This window comes from Phaenicophaeus curvirostris, chromosome 1 (assembly GCF_032191515.1).
Source record: "Phaenicophaeus curvirostris isolate KB17595 chromosome 1, BPBGC_Pcur_1.0, whole genome shotgun sequence".
Taxonomy (NCBI): Eukaryota; Metazoa; Chordata; class Aves; order Cuculiformes; family Cuculidae; genus Phaenicophaeus; species Phaenicophaeus curvirostris.
This window is the reverse complement of record NC_091392.1, coordinates 130989815-131003175: the sequence shown is the minus strand read 5'-3', so window position 1 is coordinate 131003175 and position 13361 is coordinate 130989815. Positions and strand designations below refer to the sequence as shown.

The 13361-nt window shown below is 43.1% G+C and overlaps 1 protein-coding gene across 8 annotated transcripts in view; it reads right to left on the bottom strand.

The window, feature by feature from the left end:
* GPM6B (glycoprotein M6B) overlaps positions 1-13361 on the bottom strand; it is a 109500-nt gene that overhangs the window by 12532 nt on the left and 83607 nt on the right. For 5 of the 8 annotated variants that reach the window (XM_069874969.1, XM_069874960.1, XM_069874942.1 and 2 more), the window contains exon 2: positions 1272-1458. In XM_069874969.1, the coding sequence (XP_069731070.1) occupies positions 1272-1458 (187 nt within the window). Of the gene's footprint in view, positions 1-1271; positions 1459-12427; positions 12548-13361 lie in introns of all 8 variants that reach the window. The other 3 variants (XM_069874988.1, XM_069874925.1, XM_069874934.1) reach the window with 1 other exon arrangement.

Sequence of the window (13361 nt, the reverse complement as noted above, 5' to 3'; positions counted from 1 at the left end):
CCAGGGAATGGGGACACGTGTGGAAGTCACAGGCTGAGAGCACAGAAACACGAGCACGTGCCACATGGGTTTCCTCGTCACCGATGCACACGGCCTGCACAAAGACCCCCAGTCAGACCCCTCGGGCTGCTTTCATAGAATCATAGAATAGAATCATAGAATAACCAGGTTGGAAGAGACCCACCGGATCATCGAGTCCAACCATTCCTATCAAACACTAAACCATGCCCCTCAGCACCTCGTCCACCCGTGCCTTAAACACCTCCAGGGAAGGTGACTCAACCACCTCCCTGGGCAGCCTGTTCCAGTGCCCAATGACCCTTTCTGTGAAAAATTTTTTCCTAATGTGCAGCCTAAACCTCCCCTGGTGCAGCTTGAGGCCATTCCCTCTTGTCCTGTCCCCCGTCACTTGGGAGAAGAGGCCATCACCCTCCTCTCTACAACCTCCTTTCAGGCACTATAGAACCTGTTAAAAAGTTTGTCACCCTCCTTCTTGTAGGCCTCCTTTAGGTATTGAAAGGCCCCAATAAGGTCTCCCTGGAACCTTCTGTTCTCCAGGATGGACAAATCCAACTCTCTCAGCCTGTCTTCATAGGAAAGGTGTTCTATTCCTCTGATCATCTTTGTGGCTCTCCTCTGGACCCACTCCAACAGGTCCTTTTCTTTCCTGTGCTGAGGGCTCCAGAACTGAACGTAGTATATGTGATGTCTCATGAGAGCAGAGTAAAGGGGCAGAATCACCTCCCTTGACCTGCTGATCACACTTCTTTTGATGCAGCTCTAGATATGTTTGGCTTTCTGGGCCTGCAAGCACACACTGGCGGCTCATGTTCAGCTTCTCATCCATCAGGGCTACTCTCAATCCATTCTCCACCCAGCCTATATTTGTGTTTGGGATTGCCCCGACACAGGCTCAGGACCTTGGTGAACTTCATAAGGTTCACACAGGCCCACCTCTCAAGCCTGTCAAGGTCCCTCTGGATGGCATCCCTTCCCTCATGCATATCAACCACAGCACTCACTTTGGTGTCATCTGCAAACCTTCTGAGAGTGCACATGATGAAGATATTAAACAGTATTGGCCTCAATAAGAACAGGTTAAGCAGAATACACACTCTGGTTCCTTGTGTGTAAACACCAAAAAACCAACGAGTGCCGTTAGACAAACAAGCAATCTGATACTCAGGGATGGAGACTGAAGTTTGAATCCATCTCTACTCATTTAGCATGAGGCAGTTATGAGGAGCAAAGGAAATGGGAGACATACTTACACTTCACTCAGCAAAGCATGGTCACTGGCAGTCGTGGAGAAGTGCTGCTCCAGGATAGACACGGTTCCTGTAAGCGCCACATGGCCGCAGCCACAAAACAACGCTACCCCCGAGAAGCAAAGAATGGTTGCCACGAGCGAAGCATATGGCACTCCTCCTAGGCACTTAATGCAACATTCAAAGCAACCTAAGCAGAAGAGAGAAAGCAAAAGAAATGTTATGAGCAAAAAGCAAATTATAAGGAAAAGAATATCTGTCCTTCACTTGGCAAAAGCCACAAGGACTAAAAGGCCCAAACATTGACATGCTAAGCAAAAATCTATAGGTGGTGCAAGACAGCATCACCCTCTAAAGCAGTGACCTACAGATCTGTCGGTATGGACTCAAAGCCCAGAAAGTGGGCTGAGTGCTCCTGTCTTTATAGGATCAAGAGGAGATCGATGAGACTGCCTATGAAATGGAAAAAGGAAAAAAATCACTTGTCTAAAGTCATCCATTGCAATTCATCTGCTCATACAGAGCTCACTGCGTTTCACCATTACTAATGGCTGGAGCACCAGCTATGCTGGCACCATTCAGGAAGAGAAGCAAATACTCAAGACAATGAAGCCTTTTGGAAAAGTAAAAGAGAATCTGCACTTTCATTGGAAGAGGAATACATTTAGGTCTGCAAAACCTAATTACCCTACATCCTCCCATTGCTCCTGAGCATCTTTTTGTATAAATCCATATAAGGTTATAGGAATACAGATATTTTAACAACAGAAAAGTTGAATGGGGGCCAAAGAGTAGCAATTTTTATCGAGGGTAGTGAGATGAACCTGACCTGTCTTACAGAGACAATACATTTCCAGTTTTATAGGATAGACTGGATTTACAGTGATCCCTCAATAGCCTCCAGTAGCATAATCATAGTTTTAATGAAATGTATCATTTAAGCAGTTTGACTTAATAAGACACTCCCTAGAACTGCTGCTCTACAAACCCTGTAATAAGGAGGTTGCAGCTGAACTGCCAGGTTCCTCCCGACCATGCGGCTGGAAAACCCATCTGCTTGCAGAGCTGGGAAATGTAAATCGGAAACAAACACAGCTTTTAACTGCGCTATAATGGTAATGGCAATCCATACCAATTCATTACTTCAGGGTGATGGCATTAAGCTGCTTCCATTAATGTGCATTTCATACAACCACGCAAAACACAAGCCATTAAGACAACGCTTAATGGAGCAACCAACATTGCATGCTGCAGGAACAGTCCGCTGCTCCGATGGGGAGGTATTAAATGGACAAAGCATTTGAAGGTAGGAAGACAGCTGGCAAGTACGTACATCACATCTCACCCCCAAAACTCCTTGAGAAGATCAGTAAGTCTCCATCCGCCAAACAGGGCAAGTTTATTTTTATGATCCTCCATTTCCACTACTGAATGAGTTGCAGAGCAGGCACCTCCATGAAGCAATGGGGAATAATATGCATCCCATAACTGAAAGCTTTCCCATTTCATAAGTGGGAAACTCTCTATTTTAGTGAGTTACTAGGAAGTGTCCTAGTCAGGCTTAAGCAGCTATCACCACCAAAAATGACTTATGAAATGCCACTTTGCCAACTGCAGAAAAGATTTAATTGTACAGAAACGAGCCTGGAAAGCTTTTATAGTCAAGCCCACAGCTGGAGTCTGCTCAGTAGGAACTATCTTCATGACAAAAACACTGCCAAATGAATAAACACTGCAGCTTAGCAGTGACAGGGCAAACAAAATCCAAATGCACCCTATCAGAGGAAATCATCTCTGTTTTCCATCTTATCACAGAGGTCCAGAGTCAAGTTCAGACACCAGGCATCGCAGAGCGATTCTCTGCTTTGGGAAATCTGCCTGAGCACAGCTCACAAGCCACATGCAATGGCAGTTGCACACGTGAGGCTGGCTTGCCTCCGCAGCATCTGCTCCTGGGTCAGGCCCAAACCTCTGAGAGTTAAGCCAAGAAACGCTTACACCTGGCCCAGGATTAGCAGCGAAGGATTATCGAAGACTAACCATGCTCCAATCTGACAGACAATGCTCAACACACGTGTGGTCAAAGCCCAGCCCAAACTGAAAGCCCTTTCAGGCTGCATTCCTAAAGGAGAAGGTGACTAAACACTAGATCATTGCTTAGTGAGGAGGAGGTTGATCACCTAATCATGTGGATTCACAGATTGCTTTGCAGAAGCAGAGACAGGAAATAAAACTAGCTGGAAGCAAAGGCAAGAGACTGACAAGGTCTGAAAGAAAAGCTGCCAGTTCCAAAAAATGGAGGCAGCCTGCTTGACAAAACTAGATCAGTGTAGACCCAGGACTGATGATTAACTCCCTCAACTATGTACCTGTCCTCCCAGTACCCCACACCACAGAGCCAGCTTTCCAGGCCACCAGCAGAACATTTGCCCTGGAGAGTTTGTCAGATCCTTTATCTGAACACATGGCAGTACCTTCCACTAACCCACAGACCCTCAAAACAAGTTGACAGTGGCAAGCCCCTCTCACCTTTGAGCAAGTGGCAGCCACACATAGCGTCTTTGCGGCCATACTCTTTATACCTTCCTCTACAGCCCAAGGAAAAAAGCATCACAATATTTGTGTGGCCTTCATCACATCAGGGCAGACCACAGTCAAAAGATGCCCTAAGAGGTGTCTAAAGCAACCACACTGTTTTGAGTCAAGGCAGAGAAAACTGCCTAGATGAGGAAGTGCAGAAACTACTCACCTTCACATCAAGACAAAAACAGACAGGGAAGCAGCATGCCACCAGCTTGCAAGCACAAGAAGCACCCCAAATCAGTGTGTTTCCAAGAGACAGCATCCATCTATACACAGTCATTCTGCACCCAAATTGACAGCAGAGCTGCACAGCCGCCTGCCAGGGGGTAACTGACTGTGAGACACAACCTGATCACGGTGCTGGGGCTGACAGACCTACACCCACCAGATCCCACTGCGAATGCTCTTTAGGAGCGGTTTAAATCCTTGCCTAACCTGAGCATTATAGCAGATTTTATGGTTTTATTTTAAAACAAGCCTAATCCAGTACTGCCAAAGGCAGCTTTCAAAACCACCTAAAATTTGAGGCTCATCGAGCACTAAGATATACTCACCAAACTTCCCAAACAAGCACTGAAGCAAATCAGAGGATTTCTGAAAAAAAAATGAAAGCTTTCCAGGAAACCTGCATTATTCTCTCTCTGTAACTTCAAGTCAACAAGTATCTTCCTACAGTACAAGTGAAAATCCATGATAATGTTTGCTCAGTTCATGTTCACAAAATAGCTTGCTAATGTACTGATGACAACTGCAGGCTGAAGGCCTGTGAACTCAAAAGGACAAAAATAAGTAGTATTAAAATAAATTCAGTTCCAATTTGTTGGTAGTTCTTACTTTCCATATGGCCAACACACTGAACTTTTCAGCTATATCTCCACTTCCAACACAACAGTGCAAAACGATTTAAATATGAAACTGTACAGCACAAACACACATCACTGCTTCTCCCTTTCCAATGGCCATTTTGTGCAAGGCATCACTAGAACCTTTTGTGCAACTCAGCAGAATAAAAACATTTTTTGTCCTCAGGCTGGCAAGCAGCAGTTGCCATGGAGGCAGGTTAATAACAGCCCAATGATTTGCCCAGAGCTGCCTGTGATCTTGGCTTCAGATTTAACACACTCTCAGAAGGAGGCCAGCTAAAACAAGGACTGAGATTATTCTCCAGGGAATGAATGCTATTAAACACACACACACACAAATATTCTTGCTAAAGGACAAAAATAAAGAGAAGAGAAAAAAACAGGAAACGGCTATTCTTTTAATCTCCTGGAAACTAACAGTCACAGGAAATTGGTAAAGGATGAACCTACATATGTACACAAATCGGCAACTGGTTGCTTAATATATGAAGAACAATTATACAATCCACCCAGCAGCATACATGCTACCGCATATACGCAGGGGCTTAGCCATTCAATTTCCCATGTCAAATGGCAATTGTGTTGTTAAACCTTCTTTGGTACTTTAAGTAGGGCTTTAAGATTTAAACTCAGAAAAGCAAGGTAACACAGAATTATAGGAAAGTGGTCGTAAAAAAAAAAAGGGCAAGTCTCAGACTCTTAACTCATCCTATGAAGCTCAAGATGGAGTTGAATGATAAAATCTGTTCTTTGGATATGACAAAAGACGATACATTGGGATCAAATAGCTGTTTTAAGTATTTCCAGGGCTTGCTCTAGGAAGATCACACATGAGCTCTTGAAGCCCAGATCTGAAAAACTGAGACAGACACATGTTCACAAAGCCATCCCTGAGAGAACCATGGAAAACATGATGTAAGAATAGAGTGTCCACACCTCCTGGACAGATAACCAGTTGGTCCTCTAATGTCCCAAACTCCTCCTAGATTGAACTAGCGCCTCAGTGTATCTTGGGTATGAAGCACTGATCTCGTTGTCAAGGTCACTATGGAACAAAAAGCTAAGGAAACAAAGAAAACTTTAAAGGAGGTTTGAAAAGCTTTCCATTTCAGAGAGCTGAACTTCCAGGCTCCCACAGCCGTTTTCTGATTTACTTCCCACTCTCACTTCCTTGGAAGTTTCATCTGTCTTGCTGTTCTGAAAGATGAAGCAATGGACACCATTTTTTTCTTCAACACTTCCTGCAATTTTGTAAAGCATTTTTAGAAATCCTGGCATGTTGGACACCTGTCCAGTTAACACATGGTAGAAATTACCCTGCATGTTCTAGCACAGAACAACAATCTCTGTTGCCTTCAGCACCACAGCTAAGGGACCATGTGTAGAGGAACTACTTTAACAAAAAGACGGTTGCAAGAAACTCAAGCTGAAAAAAAAAAAGCACTAGATATCATCTTAAACGCAGCCAAAGCATGAAAATCAGCCTCATTACACATCCATAAAAGCCTGGTGTTGGGACCATTACTCCCAATTCACAAAGAAATGTAAAAGGAGAACTCAATCCTTTATATTCACCTCCTGTTTCCCCAGTGCTGAATATTATCCAATACTGTGTACAATATCATCAGATTCGTAAACCACCATGGATCCTTGTCAAAGAATTAACTTTATGTCAATGAAAGCAAATGCCAATGTTATTTTCTGCCACCTACTGTGTTTTTCAAAATCTCCATTCTGAATGATTTAGGCATGGTAGGATGTATATTTTCACACCTTACAGCAAGATTGACAGCTACGGGGAAAGCAGTGAGGAATGCTGGAAAACACTAATATTTCAGACACAAAACCGGAATTCAGCTGCTTCTTCCTTGTGTGAGAATAAGCCAGTACCTGGCAGTAAGATAACTTTACTTTTCACACCTGTCACCCTCACCAGCAGCCAAGGGTCAGTGGCAATAGTAGAATAAGATAAAATATTTAATCTTACAAAGGTAAGATTTAAACCCTGTGACAAATTTCTCTCCACACTTGAATAGAGACACTAAAATAAAAAAGGTTGTGTGTTAAATCACTTGGAAGTCTTTGTTGAAACTCTATCCTTACCTATTCCTGTTCACTTTAAATTTTTCTGATTTACAAAACATGACAGAAAGTTAAAACCTGCTACTAATTACAATAAATGCTCGCTCACTACACTTTTGGATTAAGTACATTAAACAAGTGATGAGGTCAAATAGAGAAAATCTTTTATTTTCCTCCCACAAAGCTCTTAAAGTTCTTCCACAGGAAAATTCCTCTCAAGTTCAACATTTCCTAACTTTGCCTTTGTCCTCTGTGAATCAGAAGGTGTGAAATTGTTATACTGAAAATCAGCTCTTCATGACAGCCAGAAAACTTAACACAAGGGTACTTCAGTCTAGCTAGATCAATCATCTCCCCTTGCATTCACATCCCTCTCTTCCAGAGCTGTAAATCAATGAATAGTTCTTCATCACCAGCATAGTATCTGTGACAGAAAAGACGTGACCTTGGGAGACCACAGCCATCAGGGCTGCCACAAAGGATCAGACCTGAAATCCAGCAAGACCACCACTCTCACCTTCACAAGATGCTTCATTCAAGTGAAACACAGTGAGATCTGGGGTAGTCTGATCCATACGGTAAATCTCATCCCAATCTCCACTATTAAAGTGCTACCAGAAGAACAAGTAGTTTCTTTCAGAAGATTATCAGCATTAATTGCAACTTCTCCAGATAATCCTGATACATATATGAGATACTTGATATCAGCACTGCAGCTAGTTCCCCACTTCTGAGAGGGTATTTATTCTCTGTTACCATTTTTAAGCCTGCCACCATTAAACTTCATTAGATGTTTCCACATTCTTGTGTAGCAGATAACTAAAAATCCTTCTTCATGCTTCCTGTGCTGGAACCTCCTATGCACAGAAACCAGAAGAAGTGGTGCACATTAAGAACAAGCTTCTCACAGCCTGGAAGCACCCCTAGCAGACTGCTTTTTAAATCCACAAAGCACCAAGTATCTCTGTGGTACTGTAAAAGTGATGATAATAACCTGCTCCTGAACACTCAGGTAAGTTGTTTAGTATTTGATAGGAATGGTTGGACTTGATGATCCCATGGGTGTTTTCCAACCTGGTGATTCTATGATTCTATGAAATATGCAGTAAGCACAGGTTTAAAATCAAGCACATTTTTTCTAACATGATTAACAAAAATGAAACCCACAACCAAACACCCTTGCAGAGGTTATCAGTGTTCATCAACAGCAAAAGCTAAAGTTTTTTCATTCCCTAAAAACATGACATTCAAATTGGAGAAAATGCTATTTTATCGAGGCAGGATTTGTCTCTTCTGGATGTTGTTAAACGACCCAGAGAAGCTTAAGAACAAACGACAGTAAACATATCCCCCTTTTTTCTTCAAATCTCAGGCCCAAACCAGCACTTCTTAAAGAAAAAAAATTTGCATTCCTACTGCAGGAATCAATCCTGTTTCATCTGATAACAGATGATCTGACTGGTCTTTTACAGGCCTTACCTGATTTATTTTCAGATTTATTGAAATACATGCACTCCCCATCTATATCATTCCCAGCCTCTGCAAGGCTCATTAAGCTCACAGGTGTTCTGAAGGCATCTTTTTCAGACAGTGGATTCTATGAAACATGAATTGCTGCATCCATGCTCATTGCAAGAGCCCATCCCAAGCATTTGCAGTGTGAGAGGAAGAACACAAACCTGCATGGGAAGAATGACGCTGCCCCATGAGACAGTGGGACAAGAGAATTGCTCTTGTCCAGCTTCACTGATTTTGGATAAAGGTCAGGCAAAACTTTGTTTATGTTAATTCAGGTTAACACAAACAAAGGCTTGTAGTGATAGGACTTGAGAGGGGCAGATTTAGGCTAGACACAAGGAAGAATTTTTTCACCATGAGAGTGCTGAGACACTGGAATAGGTTGCCAAGGGAAGCTGTGGCTGCCCCATCCCTGGAGGTGTTCAAGGCCAGTTTGGATGGGGCCTTGGGCAGCCTCGTCTGGTGGGAGATGTCCCTGCCCATGGCAGGGGGCTTGGAACTGGATGATCCTTAAGGTCCCTTCCAACCCAAATTATTCTATGAAGCTATGTCTTCTCTGTTTTAATTTTGGAAACCACAGTAGAAGAAAAATACCAAACTTATACTTTGGAAAAGGCCTTACTTCAAAGAGGTTTCTATAAGAATCCTTGAGGATGGATATTTTTTAGCTGTAAGCTACTTCTGCAGAAAAACATTAAGCTAGTGATTTAAAAGAGACTTCTTGCATAAGGGATAGCTCAAGCAGTATTGATATCAGCTTTGGCATTACTCCTCCTAGAGACTTGTTCTAGTGTTTTACTATCCAGAACAACCCTTGGGACTTTTGCACAGCCTAAGGAATGTGGAAGGGCTCATTGACACACAGAGCTCAAGGCACGAGCACACTGCACCAGCAAGGGCAGCCCCTGCTCCGAACTGTGGCTGTAACTCTCAGCTGACACATCAACAACTCGCTGCTCAATGTGGCTTAAGACATTCCTCCTTTCTGCCACTCACTTCCCTAATTTTTGGCTTCTTGCATAAACAATCAGTTTCTCCAAGGTCAACGTGCAAGAACTGCTTCAGCAGGTGCCAAGTGTGGTCATTTTAGACAAAGTCAAGCCAAAGAGGTAAAGCAGACAAAGCGATGGGCAGACTGCCAAGGATACTAAAATGCCTGAAAGATTAGACAAGCTCAGTAGTGGGGGTCCAAAAGCACCTAAGCACTTCAGTGCCATGAGCGACTTCAGCCGTTCTGCAGCATCTTCTGTGAGAGCATCTGGGCCTCCTAAACTCAGATCCACCTGCACTTGGCTGACACCACTTTTAAAGCTAACTTTACTTTAAGCAAAGGTGAGCATCTTACCTATAAGACTGGAGTTGAGACTCTTAGCTCCACCTTTCTGGCAGCTGTAATTCATCTCACTCTCCATCAGCTTTCAGCACTCAGCAGGAGAGCAAAGCTTTTGTCACACTGGATTTCAGCAACCACTACAGAAGCTTCCCCAGTTGACTCCTCCCTAGCTACAAAGAAGCAAACAGAAACACAACCTCTCCCCCTAGAGCTGAGGCAAAACCAGCGTGCAGGGGTATTTCAGCCTGGCAGATCTAAGATTTGGAAGGTAATTTTCCATTTCAGAGATAACTGAAGTTGCTAAGATCATCTCAAATGTTCACCTAATGATGGGACTAGAGAAGTGGTAAAAACCTGAACCACGACTGCAGAATTCCTTTTCGCTAAAACAGTTTTCATTTAGTATTTCTCCAGTTGAGTCCCCACCACACCATTTGCAAAATTTAAGCTTGCTTCAGTAAGGGAGCAGGCTGTTTCAAGTTAAATACTCCACGTTCACATGCCCTTATGCGCTTAGAAGGCAGCTGAAACGCCTCCCAGCATCTGGGCGAAGCAAGTTAAAAAAAAAAAGAAAAAAGAAAAAAGATTCCTATAAAACAAACAACCGCCCACCCAGCCTGGAAGAATGCCTACAGCTAAGCTCATGTTAAACAACCATTTCTAAGTTTCTGGTACTAAAGAAAAAGATGGCACTTCGCTTCCTGGGGAAAAAAAATGTTGTAGGCATTTTGAAAGGCTCATTAAGCCTGCAGGTGTTTTGGGGATGTCTTGGTTCCAGCACTATACTGACTCTTCCCTTATTGCTCAAGTGGCGGATTAAAGCTTAAGATAGAGAAGGGAGATCATGCTGTACATGGAGATCCTGGAGAAGAGGTGGATGCCTCAAGGACTACCCCAGAGATGCTTTCCTAGCAATGTCCATTCAGATGCCAGCAGAGGAGGCAAAGTAGAAATATCCACTCTGCAAAGCCACCATAGAAATAACATGGCTTGTCAAAGAAACAGACAGTTTATCTCAGACAGTAGCCAATGCAACCCAGCAACAGGAGGCTGTATTCCAGTACCGAAGGGAGGCGTGTTACAGCTGTGACTTCTGTTGTGACTGAAGCGACATTTTCCCTCCAATCTAAGGGAAAGGATCAAAGACCAATATTTTCACTGTGGCTAACCCATCATTGGCAGATTAGTCTTACTCAAGGCGTGTTGAGAGCAGTTTCACTGCTGCCTAGAAGCCTTTTAATTTATTTAAGTGCAGCCATTTAAAGCACATTCCCTTGAACTGGCATTTCTGGACTTGGTTAGTGGGGGATTTTTCCGCACCTCATCAGCAAGAACAGTTTCATCTTCAACTTCTCCATAACAGGCACTGTATTTACCTGCATGTTATTTCAAGAGGCTTCCCAAGGCAGCCTGCATAGGGTTCAATTGCCTAAACAAGGGCTTCTAGCACCATTTTAGGTGCCAGACTCCCAGCTGCTGCGACAGAAGGCTGTGCGTCTCCTCTGTGCCCTGGCTAATCTGTGCCAGCATATACGTACGTGTCTCATCACTGGAGACAGCTGGCAGGGCAGAAGACCCCAGTAACCAGGCACCTGGCCTGCTCCCTCCGTGTCCTCCTTCCCAGGGAGGCAGTGTTCATAATCTGTCACTCCTTCCTGAAGCATTTTTTCCTCATATAAAATATCCCACATGCACTGATCTGAAGTTTTGGAAGGTCTTCTGGCAGCACTGACTCTGTCACCCAGGTCATTTACCATAAATTATGGCCAAAATTAATACTGATATTGCAGATGGAAATCATGATTTGCAACCTAAGTATTTGTTAAAACCCCCCAAAAAACGTTCTGAAATACATAAACATTTTATTCCTAAAGAACAAATGTGTGAAAACATAATGGAAAATGGAAGAATTAGGCATCAAGCTTTGGTGAATATTTCCCTGCAGTAACTGTTAAAGTCTCTGATGCGGAGGCAGGCATCTCCAGCAAACAAGCTGTCAAGCAGGCTTCAGTCAATCAGCTCCATAAAGAGAAGAGGATTGCTGGTTAGAGCTAGCTGCAAACGCTATCTGTGAGCATGTATATCATTCACTATGTTAACCCTCAATCAGACTGGAATTTTCCAATGCGATCAATCATGTGCTCAATTTCAGACGCCTTTCCGAGATGATTCAAAACTAAATTCGCCACTAACTCTTAAATTGAAGCTTCAGGAAAACAAAATAGGATCTTTTTGAGGTCTCAAGCCAGATATTGAAAGGACAGACAAATGGAATCACCAAACCATTTTTAAAGCCTCAGCTGAAATTCTGCTTTTGACTCTGACATACACACTTACTGGTTCTCGCAAGGGAAAAATGCAAACAAAAACATGGAATATAGTCTAGGAAACATATTGCAAGAGACCCATAAATCAGATGTGCTGTCACTGCTTTAGTGTCAATTACTGCATTTGTGGCTGATGAGTCTGACAGGTCCACCTGCATTCAAAACACATACTACGCCATCTCATCTGTAAACAGCTTTGAAGCCATCAGGCAGCACAGTTAAAAGCGAGGTGGCCTTCACTACACATTATTTTCTTTCAACCATTAACAAACAAATTTAAACTTACGTCAAGTATTCATGTGAAAGAAGTAGACTCCTTACAGCCTTAACAAACAAAACAAGAGAAATAGAAGAACATTTATCTTAAATTGTTAGGACTAGTGCAAAGCATTAGGTTCATGCTACTACCATTTCTGAACTCTCCATTTCCCTTTCACCCAGCCCTTTATTTACCTTGAATCCCCAAAGGACTAACATTGCCTCTCAATGCTGGCACATGATGGTACCGGTGTGGCCTTGAACTGCTGTACATCCAGTGGTACCTGCCAATTTCCATTTCTGGTCTGGTGATCACTGCCAATTTTAGGTGGTAAAAAGTCAGTGTCACCAGCAAGTTTTAGTTCAGTACTTTCAGTTATTTCATTTTCAAAGTAAGAGCCCAGAAAAACAAGTTGTAGTTTCAGAACTGAAACAAACCAAGGGAAGGGGTGGGAGGGACAATCAACAGGGAAACGCTCACCAGGTGTTAAAAAAGGCTGAATAGCTAAAACTCCACCTAGGATCTGAATTAAACATGTAAGGAGTGACTATTCCTTCCCACCACCCACTCTCATGTCTCCCTCTCTCATGTCCATGGCAAAAACCTCTGCTCCCAAAGTAAAGAAAGATGAAGTAATGGAAAATAACATTACCTGTTTTTTAAAAGACCCTAAATCTGTCAAAGAAAATGGTTATTGTCATGTGTAGATGTAAGGCAAACACAGGAGTTTGCTCCATTACTTGCTTACACTAAAAATAAAAAATTGTCATGGGCTTTATCTCACATCAGCTCTGCTGATGTCCATAAGTCTGGACCAAGTATGCTAAAACAGGCTTATTCCAGGTTTAAAATGAAGGAAAACAATTATCCTTCTCCTCATCTTTTCAGAGGACAAGTGAAGCTCAGCAGCGAGATCCCACGCGCAGTAACATGCCTGACCCACTTGCACACTCATCGCACGCTCACAGCACAGGCTTCTGAGCCCCCTGAAAGATGCCACTGGCAAAACAACATCAAACCACTTCTGAACCTCAACCTCCCCCCTCAACACTGCTACGGCTTTGCCAGCCTGCCAGGGTAAGACAGATGGAGCTTTATTTAAAATGTACCACTCTACAGGGGCTGAAT